General features: G+C 44.2%; 1 protein-coding gene across 1 annotated transcript; it reads left to right on the top strand.

Annotated features, from left to right (window-relative positions):
• The first annotated feature begins 770 nt into the window (after positions 1–770).
• On the top strand, positions 771–10370 carry LOC119187616 (uncharacterized). The gene is made up of 3 exons (XM_037435704.2): positions 771–884; positions 5081–5558; positions 9890–10370. The coding sequence occupies exons 1-2, from the start codon at positions 873–875 to the stop codon at positions 5543–5545; spliced, it is 477 nt and encodes a 158-aa protein (XP_037291601.2). The 5' UTR covers positions 771–872; the 3' UTR covers positions 5546–5558; positions 9890–10370.
• Positions 10371–19063: the final 8693 nt, after the last annotated feature.

The raw sequence follows: 19063 nt of genomic DNA, 5'->3' as shown, positions 1-19063 counted from the left end.
TAGTTATAGCGCGAGAACCGAACGATGACAAAGAGACAAGAAGGTCATCTTTCTGTTCTCGCGCTATAACTATCGTCATATCATACCAACTAGCCCAAACTACCACACTTCTAAGCTATACTACACCTTCTTAAGAGCTTCTGCTTATGTTATACAACACAATTTCAACTCCGATAGCGGGTTTCATTTTCACGGAGAAGTTACGGCCGCACAAGTAGTTAGGATCGCCGACTACCAGGTATTTTCAGTGGTAGAATACCTGCGTACACCATCGTTATGAGCCGAAGTCCAGGCACGTAAACAGTGTCGGGGCCACACCCAAAACACCCTAACCACGGCAACGTGCTCCTGAAGCGTGCGTTGAAGCACAGAGGCGGGAGCCTTAGCGCAACAACCGGCCATTAAGGAAGCATCGGACTAGGATCAGCTCGTACGAGACTCACCGTCGGTATCGGTCAGCGATGACTGTAAGAAGCGCAGACGTCGCTCTCGGAAGACCTTGACGTTAAGGTCAGCAAAGTGTGCCCGGCGGTCCGTTGCCTTCTCCTCCGGATCCGCACGTGAGACGCTTGCCGTGGGATGCGCATCTGGAAAGGAGAAACGCTCAAAGAGGAGGAAGAGCACGTTGACCGCGGGCTGGTGCGAATGCACAACGCGGCCGGATGGCCATGGTGAAATCTCCTTTCACTTTCATGGTGTATACTACGAGAGGCCAACAGAGAGGAGGCACGAAATAACAAGAAAAAAAGTTGGAACAAGAGCCGGGTGTACGGACTCCGGCAAGTATATAAGCGCGGAGCTGGTGCAAAGCCAGGTACAGCACTCGTCGCTTTCGTTCTGGTCACAACGTTGAACGAGGCATCTCGACAAGGATGAAACTTATGGTGAGTCTGCTGTATTCTTTGCGGCAGCTTTCGGCCGCGTCGTATCTTGGTCAGGACCAAGATAGGAGATAATATGAAAGACAGGGTTGCTCTATTGTGAAATGGACCATCGTTGATTTCTGACAGCGCAAGTGTTTCATACAGATGAACGTCTTGAAACACCCCTGAGCTGGAAGGGATGTGGCCCTCCGACAGCTCAACACCATAACAAAATGGATTGTAGAGATATCATTGTAGGGATAATTCGAGATTGATTTATATTAAAAGCCTCGTTTTTTTTAGTTATATACTACTTAGCGAGAAGGACAGGGGACGGTATTCTGACCACTGTTCCATGTTCTTATGGATTAAGATATCTTACCGAAGCTTTCTTGCATCAATTATGGGACATTCTAAATAGATATAATTATCACGAAACGCCAATGAGCAATGCCGGATGATGGAGAAATTCATGAAACAAGTTCTAATGATTTACGTGATATCGTCTTAAAATTGATATTTGAAGCTTGTGTAAAAATTAATATTTACCAAAACTACCACGGCGCTTTCAAGCGACATCTGCACAGTCTTTAGCATCTTAGCTCAGTTCATTCTTAAGTGAAAGTCAATAAAAAGACCACCTTTGCTCTGGAGCAGTAGAATGGAGAATAAATGAAATCGTATCGATTAGTTGGCAAAGAAAGTATTAAAGTGTATTAGATAGCTCTGCGTCAAAAGCATTTACAATTTTACGCTTGATAGAAGAAAAGTGTAATGGCGAGGTAATGATACTATACTTCAATATTGGAGTCCCTTTCCTCGGCTTCAAATAACCTGAAGGGGATTACGGTACTGCAGTTAACAGTACCAACTAGCGGGGGCGTAGGCAGAAACTCTTTTTTCGGGGAGAGGGGTACCTTCTTGTTTTCAGGAGGGAGACGGTGCGCCTTTCAAATGATCATTGCTCGCTCCGTATGCCATGACGAAAAAAATTCGGTTGAGCGAGAGGAGATGGGCCTAGTGTACCACGCCACTGCTAACTACTGAGCAAAGTCAAACAAACGGGAACGGATAGGAACAGATACAGATCTTTACCGGCAATGCTTGCTTTTTCATCATTTGACAATTACACCAAGATGGGCTGAGATTATTTATAAATCAGTGTGGGGAAACGCAGTGGAATAGGGCGTTGAGAAAACCAACCTGGAGCTTTGAATTTGCAAAAAACCAACAACGATAAAAGTAATTGTCAGGAAAAAATATCTTTAGCAGAGGGAAAAAAAAAGACATCATTGAAGCCAAGGCAGACAGAGAGCAAGTTGCAAGCATTCTAAAAAAAGAGGAAAGAAAAGAAAACCTGCAACCGCTTTAACCACCGCTCTTTTGGCGCACTGCAACTAAGTTGTGGAAGTGTCTGTCCCCTTGTACTTTCTTTCTTCACTATTTCACTAATTATCGCGGCACGTGTGAAATGCAATGCCAGCATCAGGTACCTCATGCTTACTATGAAAACTTCAAAGACGGAACAAGGCAGCTAAACACTACTGCGCATCTCAAGTCACCAATGTTGCAGGGTTAAAGACACTGGCGATATAATGAGTGAAAAATCTTTCAAAATCAATTGTGAAGCTTTTATCTAGTGGCAACAAGATGCACTCAACCCGTCACAGCAGAGAAGTAAAACATAGGACATTTTAGACGTGCCTAATTTATTTGAATGTGGAAATGATGATCGCAAGGGCAATGTTCGTGGGCGAAGAGACAAGTTCTCGCCGAGTAGGAGAGTGAACTCACGGCTCTTCTTAGAAGACCATGTAACCAAGTGACAGTAATTGTAGACGCACAATTGCAAAAAATGGTAGCTCAAGTTTCTTCCATAAACCTTGGAAACTGCCAAATCATATCGAAAACAAATCTAGAAAATGGTTGTGGCGCCATCTATCAAGTTTTCACACAAGCGCTTTATGGTGCGCGCTTCAGACAAGTATGGGCAGATGGCGTGGCTGACGGTACTAGTGACCGCTTCAGCAAAAATGGGGTCGCTGAACCGCAATGGGTCGTAAACGCACGTGCAACGAAGTAGAAATCGAGCGAGTGCCCCAAATTGCGAGTTATGTCACTGAGCGCCATCTTCATGATAGAAAGAAAGGCATGGCTTAGAAGAACGTTGAGATGTCCACCAGCTGACGCTTTAGTGCAAAGCCGCTTGGTCAAGTAAGTCGTGGAAGCTTAGTTGGCGGGCTATAACGCTGTAAGGTGACTCAGGCTCTTAGGAACACAGTACAGGAAGACTACGGATAATTCCCGCTTCGGAGGCTAGAAATCTGTAAAGGCGACTCTGAGCATCAGAAGATGCATCAGAAGATACGAGTATATCAGCAAGCTAGATTGAAACACGGCATCGAGGCAACCTCCACATAAAGCGCGCAACGTGGGAAGGGTGCCTATCGTGCTTGGTTGATATAATTACTGCCATTTCTTCTTTAAAGTGCATTGATAATGAGTTTCTGACGCGTGCTCCACTTGCTTGTATTAGGCACTAGAGCGGAGATCACTCGGGCAAACATAAGTAATTTCTTTGATAGGTATAGTATGGCAACCGCTACGAGAATTAGAACGAAAGCATTCTTTCAGACAGTGAATTTTTATTACATTCTCAAGCCTCAGAAATTCAATGGCAGTGTCTTGGTAAGGCAGTTTTGAATCTCTTTTGCAAAATTAATTTTTTCGATAGAATTTCAATATGTGTGATCTGACACACACATGCGGGCGCAGGGTTCCCTTCAGAGAGGGGGGGAGGTGAAGGTTTGTCGCAGCGTCCTCCTCCCTCTATTACGTCCATGTATGAGGCAGACTCCCCCCCCCCCCCCCTTTGGGGGACTAGGGGGACCGCAAGCCTGTGGTTATGCACAGTAAATCAAGCTTCAAACATGACAAAAAGTGACCGAGTTATTGGCTACGGTCGAGTAAGGTAATAAATAATGGCAGTGATGGCAACGTTTTATCCCTAGATTGACCCTGGAAAATTTCCTAGATTACAAGCAAAGTTATTAGATTATGTTTTATTGTCATTATTCACGTTAATTGACTCTTCACCAAGTATGAAAATAGTGCAATCGGTGGTCGATTTCTCCTGAGCCATGTTAAACTAGAAAAGCGCCACATTAACCAGTCTTTAAGCTGGTTTTCTTCTACATATTCCGTGGATAACTTGGAAAAGTTAAAATAACTTGGATATTCCGTGGAAAAGTGGGTGAAAAGATAACTTGCCGTGGGCAGGATCCTGCCCACGGCAAGTTATCTTTTCACCCACTTTTCTTTCTTCTCATTTACATTAAAATTGGCCTAATAACTTCCCCTATACCTTCCTTGGCATTATTGTCTGTTAGATCTTATTAATATTGTGTAAAACACGAAAAACGCGCCCTTAAGTATACGTTTGTTTCCCTTATATATATATATATATATATATATATATATATATATATATATATATATATATATATATATATATTCTAGTAGATCCTCCGTGAGCGGTCACAACGTGGTTTATTTCGACGTTTCGGCCTAGAGTCTGGCCTTCATCAGGATGAAGGCTTCATCAGGATTCCTGATGAAGGCCAGACTCTAGGCCGAAACGTCGAAATAAACCACGTTGTGACCGCTCACGGAGGATCTACTAGAATATATGCAACGCTACGGCCACTCAACCACCATGCCTGCCTATATATATATATATATATATATATATATATATATATATATATATATATATATATAAATCCCTATGATTAACAGCACTAAGTAATTGCTAAACATTTTTGAGCGCACGTGGCTGCTTTTTTTCTCGCCCTACACATCTCTCCAGCCTGTATAGTTTACCAGTGTGCTGTTGATTCTGAATAATAGTAAAAAAGAGGAAAGCACTACGTTCAATGAAAAAGCAGAAAGGTTGGCCTCAATAGGAATCATGACCTCTCAGCATTTGGAAATTAAAATATGAGGTACAGTAGGGGGAGCATTACAAATGCTTTCTAGTGGCAACGGGAAAGCGAAGTTAACGAACTCCATTGACTCTACTTGGGAAATTCTCCTGTGATCCGAACGGTGTTTCCAAGACGCTAGCATATGCGTATACCACGCTACGAAGACGCTTCCCCGTAAGCCTATGGAATTTTCGTCATGTAGGCCTTCTTAACGTATGTCTTTTTTTACAGTTGACGCTGACCGTGTGTGGGCTCGCCGTGAGCCTGGCGACCGCCGGATTTCTCAGCGGTGGTGGTGGTGGGGGCTTCGGTGGCGGAGGCTTTGGTGGTGGCGGACCCTGGAGAAGTGGAGGGGGCTTTGGAAGCTTCGGTGGTGGTGGTGGCGGGCCCTGGAGAAGCGGCGGAGGCTTCGTTGGAGGAGGCGGTGGCCCTTGGAGAAGTGGCGGTGGTTTCGGAGGCTTCGGTGGCGGCAGTGGACCATGGAGGAGTGGTGGTGGTGGCTTAGGAGGCTTCGGAGGAGGCCTTAAGAGTGGCTTCGGAGGCGGAGGCTTTGGAGGTGGTGGACCATGGAGCAGCGGTGGTGGTTTTGGAGGTGGTGCTGGTCCCTGGAGAGGAGGTGGCGGCGGTGGTTTTGGTGGAGGCGGATGGAGAGTCGGCGGTGGCGGCTTCGGTGGAGGTGGCCGCGGATGGTGGTAGATGCGTTAAGCAGGTGAGTAGAGGAAACAGCTGTCTTAGTAAAGCCGTAACGTTGCAGGAAGCATTTTCTTATATTGAAACTTAAATAATACAGCCTTAGGAATATAGTAATAAAGTTAGCAAGATATCCAAAACTACCTTCAAAGAAGCCACTCCCATCTAAATACCACATTGACAGCGTAGATACCTACGAATACGAAGAAATGCATAAAGTAGAGAGACATATCCTGAAATTAAAAAAAAATGTTTACTATGTCTTTACACTACTATTTACACTAAACACATGAAAAAGAAAACGAAATCACAACTTTTTGCAGATTCTTCTCAAGTCACTATCGCACCGGCAATTTCATGTAGAAATGTCGGCTTTGTTTTTTTTCACACTAAATTAGTGGTGCGCACCACGTGACCCGAACGCGATGTTCTTTCACTATGCTGCACCAACAAGCCCAAGAAAAATTTTGCTCAGCTCCAAACGGCAAGCTGCCATGTAAGTGGAAAATTTATAGTTGTAATCGTCCTGAAACTGCAGTTGTTAAAGCGCACACGAGTAAAAGAGACGCTCTACACAAGGCTCACTCACTTTACATCCCAAAAAAGCGCTGACTTCTTGTTGGAAAAAGGAGCGGTCAGTCAAATTTGGCTGTCATGTTCATCGCCACTACTTACATTTGCATCCACGCAAGCGGATGAAGAATATTGCCACTACTGACAACGTTTTACAAGACTGACCTATACACGCTCTTCCGCAAAGACGCAACATCCCCTTTAATAGCAGCGTCCGCATGGGTTTCTTTCAAGGCATCTATCAACGCCCACTTGTCAGCGGTCGAGACCTTTTCGATTGTGTTCTCCAATTCCACGAAGAAAGTAGGTCGGTACGCTGCCATATACAGGCACCACGTGACAAACACTTTGATGTAGCTCCAGGGTGAGACAACCTGCCGATAGCTCAAGAGGTGTGTAAATCACGCCGGGGGTTACGCCAAATCGGGCCCGCGGCAGCATCACCTCCCCGTGATAGGCGCGAAGCTGCTGCCCCCCTTGCAGCGCGCCGCGTCAGTATACGCGTTGGAAGCAACACTGAAGGCGGTACGAAATTGTTGTGTCATAGGTCGGCCGGTCACTGTTACGCATTCACTTCCTACATGCCGTATCTTTTTCTATAGTGACGAGGCCTGAATTTGCCGTAATTGTGCGAGAAAGGTTAAGGGATGAGGTCAAGCGCGAGAGAACAATGATGCGCCCGGGACAAAGGATACAACACCGAGGAAACAAAGGCATTCACGCAACAATACCGACAGCCTGCTATGAGGCAGCTCCTGCGATGCGCAAAGAAGTTTTAATTTTAGGGCTAGCCCGCTGTTCGCAAGAGCAATGCTTCCACTCAACCGCAGTAATTGGAATTGAATGCCACCGTTGATCGGGGAATGTTGAGGCGAATAGTATTTGAAAGAGAGAACCTCAACCTCTCCACAGCAAAACAGTTAAAACAGCACAGAGAAATTCTCATTCAAGATTACTGAAAGATATCAAAGCTAAATCACAATGAAAAAAAAAACGGGATGGCAGATTTAGCGTTCTTATGAAACATCTAGAACATTTCCTGACAAATAATGATACTTAGGCAACAAATGACACGTCAGGGAAAGATTACGCACATAACATATACATACCAGGCACGTATTGAGCTATCATGATCATTGTGCGGCACTGATATTAGGACAACTTCAAAAGCGTTTAGAAAGCTCACATGTTTGCACAGCTCTAGAAAAACGAAGACCTTAAAAGGGTCACAATACGGGTGCTGTGTTATGTACTCTCATAAGTCCTCGTTTTTAGTGTTGTGCGAACATTCCGATTCCAAATCACTAACTAGCCCAAGCAACTGTTGTATCAAGTTCCTAAAATGCTGGATTCACTGCCATTTCACATCAAAATGCAGAAATGTTGTGTCTCAGTTTTGTCACTCATACGCAATTGTTAGCACTTCAATAGCGACTAATAATGCATAGCTATTATTGTCGTGCTTCCTTTGTGTGATAAGTGTACAGTCGCCGTAAAACCTCTGAGTTACAGCACCAATGTGCTCACAACTTTTTGGCTGTGAAAGGCGGAAAATATTCGGCTGAACAATTATGATCTGACTGCATAATGCTTCCGGCCTGTCATAAAAAAAAAATGACCCCAAACCCCAGAAACAAAAACGCTGCGATGAAGCACGAAGGAGGAGAGGAATGAAGTGAGTGGGCCGGCCGGCTGGCTGACATACCGGGAAGACAAGGTAATCACTCGCAAATGGTTGCACCACGCGCTGCGTTCGGCGTGTTATGATCGTCGTACGCATCCAACCCGGATCGAAACGGGTAATCTGCCGTGTAGTGGCAGGTACTCGGCGGTCAGGAGAGATGACAGCGAGGAGAACGCAGGCACAGATGCACTCGCGCGCGTAAGCGCACAACCACATGCACGCACGCACCCGCAGAATTCTGCAAACGCTTGCGTGGACATTCGCAGAAACTGCCTTACGTGAAGAAAAGAATGGGATTCTATTCCAAAGAATCGCCGACTCGGTGCTTTTGCGGAAGCGATTACCGTCGAAGCGAGCAAGCCACAGAACTGTTGGAATGGAAACACGTGAGGCTGCATATAGCTTGAAGCTGAACGGTCCACACTGGCACCCCCCCCCCTCAACCTTCCTTCGCTGTGCTCTTGAACACTCTTTTGACAAAACTGAAGAAACATCACCATGCACTGGGCAGTTTGTAAGCAGTTTTCATCTTGTGAAAACACGTGCGCGAAATACTTCAGAAAGTACTTTACGCTGCGTAGAGTTTGTCTTGCTTACGCTTCGACAAAAGGTTGCGTTGAAATAGTCGTGGCACTCACGAAAGCACGTCGTATCCCACTAGCCAAAATGACTGTTATGCTAAGTAGTACTGCGTTGGTTACTTTGGCTAAAAAAAACAGATTGCCGCGACGGGCTCATTTCCAAAATCAGTAATTACTATAAATAAGACCCCCTTGATATCTGTGACAGTTTATATTCATACCATAGATACACGACACTGTTTATAGAGTAGTCTTCTCTTGCGAAATCAAGCGTTCAGATGGCGATCAATGACGAGAAAGTAGGATGCAATCTAAAAACAAAGTGCCCTCGATTTCCACATGATGTCATGACTTGCCCCGGTGGTCACCTACCATATCCATATTACTTAATGTTCACTAGGGCACCCTTTACCATTGTAGACACCTCCTACAGAGGAACAGCCACAACATCTACAACACAGTATCATCATGAGCATCAAACCAATTTTAGAATGTTTACCTTTTATTGCTTGCTAATTTCGAGAAACTTCACGGAGCTAAAATCTATATTCTGCGAAAAAAAAATGTTTCCCGTCGAGTTATTTTGATGCGAATGCCTGGAAATTTTTATTTATTCGAAACGAGACTATGAAAAAAAAGCCCGTTTTACGCTCCGATCTACAATATCAAACGTGGGATCCTGCAGGCGAGGGAGACAATATGTTTCATTCTTCATCTGAGTGGTCTGGCCCAGACCAGCAACTACGCGGATCTCGTTATACAGTTGTTTAATTCCTTCAAAAATAATGCTCACTTTGACGAGGTCCCGTAAAGCCGAGTACAACACAATTTGCCAAATTGTGATCAAAGAGGCATCATTTCACCCGCTCAATGTTTCACTATTGCAGATCTCGGTGAACTAGGTTATGACACTATCTGTATCTGAGTGAAAAAAGTGTTCTAAAGTATTGCGTCTATTTTTTAAATAATTTAACAACTTGGTATAGGGCAATTCAGCGTGTCCGAAAAAAAAAAAAAAAAACAGGCAGATGGCACAAAATACCAAAGCTGCGAGTACGCGGCGCGCCAACTTCTCGCTGTCGTGTAGCACTGAGACGAACAGAAAGGAGTCAAAAGTCGAGCCAGTAGAAATTCGAACGCGACTTTTGAGAAAAATATATGCGTAAGGAGCTTCCCAGTAGCTTTTGGTAAGCCTTCCTTGTGTATTACATGTTCTTAAACCGGCTTTTGGATGGCCTCGTGAAAGAAAATCTTCGTTCTGTGTTGGCACTTGTCGCTCTTTCGACAGGCAGCCGGCCGGCAGCCCTCATACCTTCGCCCTACTTTTCGCGCAGTTCGCGATGCGTACCGTTCTGGGACCGCACCATGGCGATGTCTCTTTCCTTTCGCCATTTCTTGTTGGGTTTTATCTTCCCGGCCGTCTTCCGGCCTATCGCCTGTTTCACACTGGTGGCCGCTTTCAAAAGAATTGGTCTCTTTCTCATTTCTGATACATGGCACGTTTCACCGCAGTGTCTGCGTCCCGGAACCAAGTCGACCTTTGTGAAGAGGCTGCAAAACTAGCGTTCGCCACTGCCACTGGAGCGGAGACGCAGCACCGCAAGCCTTACCGGGACCATGCGAAGCATCAGCGTCTGCACGCCTACGACACAAAGACGTTGAGCGGCTTGAAACAATGCGAACTGCTACAATGCTGTCACGTTATCTCCGCAAGCTTCTAAGTTCAACAGTCTCTTTCTGAGGCTTTGACAGAAAAGAGAGAGAAAGGCGGAAAAAACAAAGGAACAGTGAAAAGAATAATAAGACTAAACCATAAGATACCAAGTGCAGCTTCTTGTTCGGGCTAACTGAGACGTAACAGCTACTTGTTTCTTGCTTCTCTGGCGAGATACACTCGTTTTGCATACTGAAGGCGGTCTTGTTCTCTTGTTCGTGCTGCCGACGCAGTTTACCCAGCTTCCGAATAAAAAGCAATCTCTATTTTTGTTCGAAAGTCGTGGCTATCTTTCTGTTCCGCAACAGCGGTTCCCGGAGTCTCTGAGGTTGCCTCGGTATCTCCGTCTTCACTCACATGTGGCCGTCTCCGTATGATGCAGAAAACGTAACAGCGTGTTCACGGCCGGGTATCTTCTCGATTCCAATAAAACAACGGGTACTGTCATGTTCTGTGCTATGCGGGTAGAGGTCATTCATTTTTAGTTTGTCAAAAAGCTGATAAATGAATGACGCTCTTGCACGGCGGAAAAAAAAAGAACTGCTTTATAGACATGCTAAACTGAGAATTCGAAAAGAATGAAGAAGTTACTCTTAGCAAATTGGACAGTTTTGTTAGAATGGTATAAATTCAAATATGCACCCGAGCTTGGGCTAAGCAGCGCAAGGATTGGCCGAAGCTCCTGGTGAGGTGAGGCTTTTATCCACTCTCTTTACTCTTTCCCAACTCTTGCTATTCTTTACTATACATGGCTGTTGCGTGCTCCCTTGCTTTCTTTCTTTTTTACCTGTTTCTTTATATACTTTACTATTGCCATATTTTTCTCTCTTTCCTTATTTTTTTGTCCTTCTCTCTTTCTGTACTTTTTACCTACTCCCGATTTCCATCCTGTTTCTTCTCAAATAGTTTATCCGCACTCTTACTTCCCTTACCATACTATACAAGGCTGTGCTACGCTCAGCTAGCGTGCGTGGATCGCCGAGTATTTCAGGCGACAGCCTGCGGATCGCGAATAGTCTGCCGTTGGGGCGCTCAAATGCTGAGCCGAAGGTCACGGGTTCCATCCCGGCCATGACGGATGCATTTTGATAAAGGCGAAATGCTAGAAACTAGTGAACTGTGTGACGTCAGTTCATGTTCAACAACACCAGGTGTTCGAAATTTTCTAAGCTCTTCTTAACAGCGTCTCTCATAATCACATTGCAATTTTCGGATATCAAACTCCACATTATATTATGTCTTGGTAGTAGTGTATTTTGGGGCGGCACAGCGGGTCGGTGCCCCCCCTCTCCCGAAATATTAGTTTTGCCATAGAATTTAGAGTTCAAAATGACACTAGACCACATCAAATCAACATAGCGCCTTCTCACCCCGCTTTCCTTCATAAAAATGTCTGCCTAAGAACCAAGATTGTGGGTACGCGGGTTTGAATCTGGTCTCAGAAAAAAACATATTCCCATTACTTCTATCTTTGTCTCTATCTCTTTCTCTTTGTACTTGTTCTCTCGCCCATGAGAGTTACATATCCCGCGCCGGAGAATTTTGTGCACGTGTTCCAGGAGTGAAGCAGGAGATGAAGAACATGAGAATGATGAAGAAAGGGCAAACAGAGTGCAAGCTGGTTCACAGTGATAAGGATTTCTCTTCGCTCTGTGTGGACTAGCGGCCGGCTTCAAGAGCTCCGCTGTTACTATCTTATAGGTAGTTACGCTTCGCCGAGAGCCTTCATTGAGAATTATTCAGCGTTGTGGTGGAAACCTGTATGAAAACTTCAGCAGATCCCAGGTGTCATGAGAATAGATATTATGCATGCATACATGCGCAGAAAAGGTGATTGTGATGTAATGGTTATTGAGCGAAACGTTACGAATTGGCACCAAAGTTATGCAGAGTTCATACACTGAACAGTCTCGTATGTTTTATAAATCCGTTTTTTTCAGTTGCGTAACGATGCCAACAGCCACATCGGTATTACCAATACCAGAATGCTAAGGCCCATATGTAGCGCGTGTGCTTCTGAGGATGGCAGTCCTGGCTTGTGCTCTGTCGACCAACTTCAGTGGATGGCGTTTAACGAAAATTGACGTTAACGCGACGTGATGCATGTGTGATAGAAGATCGTATGTGATATTTTGTAAAACTTAGATCATCACCAATGCAACCACATTTGACGTTTTATTGTTATTGCGCCTGCTCAGGGTGTATTTTCAAAGCAGCTTTTAAACCTAGGGTGGCTCTGCGGTAGAGTACTTGATTTCCACTTAAATTGCCTTGGCTCAATTCCTGCTGGTACCATGATATTTGTTCTTTTGATTCGCTGGGTCAATGCTTCCTATGACGGTTTTTCTTTATGCTACCTCATTTCTATTAGTGCCCGGGTAGATGTAAAAAGCCAACTATACCTTGTGGCACACACCCACCAGTGGTATATGGGCGTGTGCCACACATAGCCATATGCCATGGTTTGACGACGTACATGACAGCTTTTTGACGTTATTCACGTCTTGGCCAGCCATACATATCCGTCGAACCCTCAAACACTCCTATACTAATTTTGCCCTCACTCTTAGTTATGAAAGTAGTAAAAACGAGAGCATCCAGGCGTAGGTGGCTGGAAATACAGACTGATAGATAGATATATTGATAGACAGATAAAACTGTCAAAATGCTTGAAGTTCACTAACAAATGCTTCACAGTTAAAAAAATACTGCTTGGCTGGTATACCACCTTCATAAACAAGGTAATATATGAAAACAAGGACATGAGATGAGAAGACAAGACTATATAAACAACGTTTATTTTGCCATTTTATCTTTTCCTGTGTGCGTCTCTCCATGGCTTACCTTTTTTATGCTGAATACTTACCAACAAATACAGATTTCTGTCACTCCATACTGGCTAGACTACAAAGAAAAATACTAAGCCACTCTCTTAAACTTTTTTTGCAGTACATTATGCAAGGGCCCCTAAACAGTGATGTAGTATCATGAAGGTGGCGGCTATATGGGACCTCTTACGTTCTCGACGGTACGTCTCTTTCTTAGTTATGCAACCAATTTAAACGATAAGAGAATTGACGTGTTCACAAATGCTTGGTGACAATGTGAATTTTGTCCTGTTATATCTAGCGCATATACCAGTACGCAAAACTAAAATATACGACACAGACAGAGAGAAAAGAGCGCTGACTTTCAAGTTTTTTAACACACTGACAATACCAGCTATAAACACATGCACAAAGTCAGCAGGTAAAGCAAATAAATATAGCCAAAGAAAAAATTACAGCATATCGATGTAATGAATGATGATGAGTGGGCGAAGTGGCTGTCCGTTTGTCCGTCTGTCCGTCCGTCCGTCCGTCCGTCCATCTGTCTGTCTGTCTGTCTGTCTGTAGATATGCTGGGCCGGCTATCTATACCATCTGAAGGACACGGGATTGCCCTAGAACACAAAGAGCTTCGACCCTAAAGTCCATCAGCAAGTACAGGAATCGGCGACACCGAGAAGCCTTAATCACCAACTTTCTAAAATCCTTAGCTCATCCTTGGTCAACGCAAGCGATGTCATACTGATACATCCCTCTCCCTCATGAGAACATCTACCACCTCAGCTATTTCCATATCACACTGGTCTTTGTAGCGATAAACATGCAATGCCACTTTTATAGAACTGAAGTACGCTTATGCCCACAGTTACCGGACTGTTAGCTGAGATGTCCCTGGTGTCCGTCTATAACAGTGAAAGCTGCTATGAGATCAGAACATGGGCCACATACGGCGCCTTAGTTGTCCGCTGCCGCCCCCACCGCTGGTGTGCATAACCAGTATCGAAAGAAATAAGAAAAGAAACTCAGTAAAAAAAAAAAACACACCAAGAAAACAATGAGATTCGAACGTGGGTTCACTGCGTGCCAGCCGAGTACTGTACTACTGTGCTACGCCGGTTCATGCAAGTCATTTCTAAGTTGGCCATAGGCAGGCTTGATGTCAAGAAAGGAATCCCACTAATATGAGTAATAAAACATTTTAGATCATGAAAGGAAGAACCAGGCGTCTCAAAATGCGAATCGCATAACGAGTGTATTGTCGAGTGTTTCAACGCATTAGAGAACTTGTTCTTTATAACCACTTCAGGCTTCTTCGACATCATCAGCCACTGCATAAAAAATGGTATAAAATTCCCAGGAAGAGTTAGCGGATACCAGGCTTCTCCGAAGAATGATGAAGGATAACATAGTGAATGCTGGCCTCATGCGCAAAAATTATGTTTCTATATAGCGTAGTGGGTACCCAGCAAGTGACAGCAGTTACCCAACGAGTGTTTAGAAAAGGCTTGAAAAGCCACTCTTTCCGCTTTCGCTGCGACTGTGCTGCGCGTTCCGCGCAGGCCGGGCGTTTTTTTAGGTTGTTATGCTTTTTTAGACTCATGTTCACGTACCTGCCCCTTCTTCCCTTTGTATTTGCGTCCTCAAGTCAACGAAACGCGACACACAACGCCCTCATTACAAAACATAAATTAATTTTAGTTTTGAATACTGCACAATTTTTTAAAGACGATAGTCTTTCTTGGGGACCTTCGACGAAAAAATTTTGGTCTGTTTGTCTGTCTGTACATTTGTCTGTTTGTCTACCCTTATCGATACCTCAAACGGCACCAAACGGCCAACCTTATCCGCAGCGCCCACCAATATTGCTCAAGATTCAGCGTTCATACTTGTGCGATTGTCAATTAAAAAGCAATTATTGCGCATATCTGAGGCACCATAACAACACGTCGATGTTTTGTATGCGTGCCTTTATACTAAAAAAGGCACACACAAGTAATTCTAAGGACTATAGTGCTTATCACGCTGCGCTGACAGTGCAACGCGATGCTCAAAAAGGTAAGTGCTTCCAACAGTTTGCTAAGATGACACGGTGGTGGCATCTGCCCGTCGCTTTGCGTTCTACCCCCTATCACCTCCGAGACAAACACGCATCTTTCTCCACGGGCGGGCACGCCTTCCTTCGTTTTCAAACTGCCAGATGGCGCTCGTTCGCCGTCACTACACGCTCGTGGCACTAACGCAGCACCTCCGGAATACCACTCACCAATTTTCTTGCGCAGAACATCAAATAAACGTTTTGTTCACTCTCTGCAGACGCAAGACTATCGTCTTTCGACGATATATGCAGTGTAACATGCAGATTCGGGGCCAATTTCTTTTGCTTTGCTGCAGCATCGGTTCGTGTTTTTTTTTACGAAGAAGTGAAAATTTTAGTGGAGCCGAAAGTAGGACATCGACACCTACAAGTTTTACTATCTTTTTCAGGTGATCGAATGTCTGACGAATATAAGGAATAACAGCAATTTTTTTTTGCATGCTTCAAAACCAGCCACACAATTCTCGACACCCTGCTTCACTGCGTTCGTTCTTTTTTTCAGCTTGCTAAAAAGTATGAAAGCGGTGAACTTGCGGAATCCAAATGGCGACATCTCACTCCAGAGCGCGTGGTACTATCGACTGAGCCAGTCAGTGATCGTCCTCTGTCGTACTAATGGCGAGTTAGTTATATACCCCATGTATCGTTGGCGATATGCCAATCTCGGAGGCAATATCATCGTTTTACAGCTTTACCAGCGATATGGCGCGAAGTGTGCTGTCGGCGGCCCTGCCTCGTACTTTGCCCTACGGTGCATGGACAGCCGTGTGCGCCCGCTTATCTCGCGGAGCGAACTGTGCGCGTCTTGGGCTTTCACCGGAACGATTGCCGGAACGAAGGTCACTTCGCTCACTGAAGTCTCTCCGTTTGTGAAAGAGCACGTTTTCCAAACACAGCGTAGAAACTGTAACAGAAGTTTGCGCTCATCCCGTGTATACCTGTGCGTATACGTTTCATGCGTCTTTGGTGTTTGAGCAGCGCGTTGAGTGTTCAGCGGTGAACGTTGACAGCTCGCGCTTGTCCTGTTTTCGGTATTTGTGCGCGTTCTATCGTTTTGAGCAAACTATCCCGAGCGGCTGTAGGCTCCTAATGATGCCGTATACCGCACAAGACTGGCGCTCTGTGCTGTGACGTTATGTGTTTGAGTGTGTGCTTCTGTTCTTTTACTCCATTTATTTACACCTCTTTCGATCTCTTCCATCCCTTCAGCCTCTGCAGGGTAGTATACCGCTTATGTCAAACAGGTCAACATTCCTGCCTTTCTTGTAGGTGTGCTTCCTGCAATACTAGAGCCCTTATTGGGAGCAATAATACAAAAGTTTGTCAAATTTGTGTCAATATATATTTCTTAACAGGCATACCCAAATCTAGATACATGATCATCAAGTATTTTCAGCTCCATTGAAAATTCGACCACCCCGGCTGCGATCAAAACCAGGGTCTTTGTGTCGGCATCCAAGTACCGTAAGCTTTGTGCCACTGGGCGCGGTGGCTGAACGAGTTACAATACCCCGAAAAGAACAACGCTTGCCAGCTGTTACCTTTTTTCCCCAGTAGATTAGCCATCGTCTTCTACTGCCTATTGTACCTTTATTGTTGTAAGCTAAAAAGTTTTTTTATTATTCTTAAAGACGTAACTGTTGAAGCAAACATGCCAGTAGGAAGTGATGTCATTATTATATAACTGAGTGATTCACAACAAGATCGAACAAAGCATGCCCAGTCGACCCCTTAAATCTCTTTTGAAATTTGATGTAGTTTTGCCTGATGAGTGGAAAGCAGAGATCCGTAATTGGCTTTGCCCGAACTTTTTTGATTGATTGCAGTAAATCAATAATGGCGAAGAAGTGGAGTGCCACGCTTGCCTTGTCTGCCGTTTTTTCCGAATTCGGCAATGAATTGCAATAAATAAATTAAAGCTATATACGCACTTCAAGTTTATTTAGGTTAGTATATGTGCACTTGTGCTTACGTTCAAGTACCTTTCGGTTCTCTGAGTGATTCAGACATTGTTATAAAAAATCTAAGTTTGACCCAGAAAACAATTTTCGCCGGCATTGCAGGCTTTTATTTCAAAAAAGCATTACTAGAGAACGATGTAAGCTCCGCTATTTTTACCGAAACGCTTATTTATAAAACTGCCAAAGCTTATATTAATAACTCTCTTCAATTAAAAGAAATCATCCTGCTAACTTCATGAAAGAGCATGCAAAGGAAACTCATGAAAACGATTAAAAATATTTTTGATAATTTTTAAACTTTCCCCTCTTATTTTATCACACATCAGCTTTCAAAACCAATAAGAACATGTTGCATGATATGACTTCACTTGTAGTTATGGCCCGTCGAAAATTGCCATGGCGCAAGGATAGGTAACTGTAGATCGAACTTTCTGCCCGCTAGAATGCAGGGCTATACTATAGATCCTTAAAATTCAAGCCAGCACTGAAATAGCGGTCGACTGCACTAAGAAGGCCAATTTCCAAACTATTTGGTCACGGGAGCGGCCATGACTGCTGGATTGACAAGCAATCAAGCGCGCTCAGCCCAGCGTGTTCCTGGGCAAACAGGGATTCGATTGTACTAAAAAATCTTCATTTCTGCCTGCCTCATTAGATAAGGTTCTATCGTTAAACGTTGCTGACAGAAAAGAACTTGGAGTGGGGTTCCTAACTCGCAGAAACATAGCTGGCAACATAGAGGAAGACTATGGCAATAATGAAAGGGTGGTAGGTATCGTAATTAAACTCAATAAGAGATACAAGATGAAGGTGGTACAGGCTTACGTGCCTACATCCAGTCATCATGACGCTTCAGTTGAAAGCTTCTATAAGGACGTGGAATCGGCAATGAGTAAAGTACAAACACGGTATGCTATACTGATGGGAGACTTTAATGCAAAGGTAAGGAAAAAGCAGGCTGGAGACCAGGCAGTAGGAGATTATGGCATCGGTACTAGAAATGACAGGGGTGAGCTAAGTGTAGAATTCGCAGAACGCAATAATTCACGGATTTTGAATACCTTCTACCAAAAACGATGAAACCGTAAGTGGACATCGAGGAGCCCTAATGGCGAAAATAAGAACGAAATAGACTTTATAATGAGTGCACATCCAGGCATCCTGCAGGATGTGGAAGTGGTTGGCAAGGTACGATGCTGTGACCATAGAATGATACAGTCACGAATACGCCAAGACTTGAAGAAGGAACGACAGAAACAGATACTCAAGAAACCAATCAATGAGCTAGTACTGCGAGGGAAAGTACAAGAATTCAAAGTCTCGCTTCAAAACAGGTACTCGGCTCTTATTGAGGAAACCAACCTTAGCGTAGATACAATGAATGATCATCTGACGAGTATCATTAAGGAGTGTGAAGTGGAACTTGGAGGCACGGTAGTTAGACAGTACACTGTCAAGCTTTCACAGGAAATGAGAAATCTCATTAGGAAGCCTCAAAGGATGAAAGTCTCAAGTACAAGAGACAAAAGAGAACTGGCAGATCTTTCGAAGTTGAATATTAAGCGTAATGTATCCGACGTAAGAATGTATAACATAGAGAGAATTTAACACGCTCTGAAAAACGGAGGAAGCATCAAAGCAGCGAAGAGGAAACTTGGGATAAGCAGAAATCGGATGTTTGCACTACCAATATGGATAGGATAGTTAAAATAGTGGAGGAGTTTTACAGATATCTGTACAGTAGCCGGAACAACCACGACCTTAATACTTTAGGAACTAGCAGTAACCCAGATGACACCCCACCAGTAATGATAGAAGGAGTCAGAAAAGCCTTGGAGAGCATGCAAAGAGGCAAAGCTGTTGGTGAGGATCAGGTAACAGCAGATCTGCTGAAAGATGGAGGATAGATTGTGTTAGAAAAACTAGCCACCCTGTTTACAAGGTGTCTCCTGATGGGAACAGTACCAGAGTCTTGGAAGAATGCTAACATCATTTTAATACATAAGAAAAGAGTAGGCAAAGACTTGAAGAATTACAGGCCGCTCAGATTGCTCTCCGTAGTATGCAAGCTATTTACAAAGGTAATCT

The sequence above is a fragment of the Rhipicephalus microplus genome, chromosome X (assembly GCF_043290135.1).
Source record: "Rhipicephalus microplus isolate Deutch F79 chromosome X, USDA_Rmic, whole genome shotgun sequence".
NCBI lineage: Eukaryota > Metazoa > Arthropoda > Arachnida > Ixodida > Ixodidae > Rhipicephalus > Rhipicephalus microplus.
The sequence above is the reverse complement of the archived record's forward strand: the minus strand, read 5'-3'. Positions and strand labels throughout refer to the sequence as shown.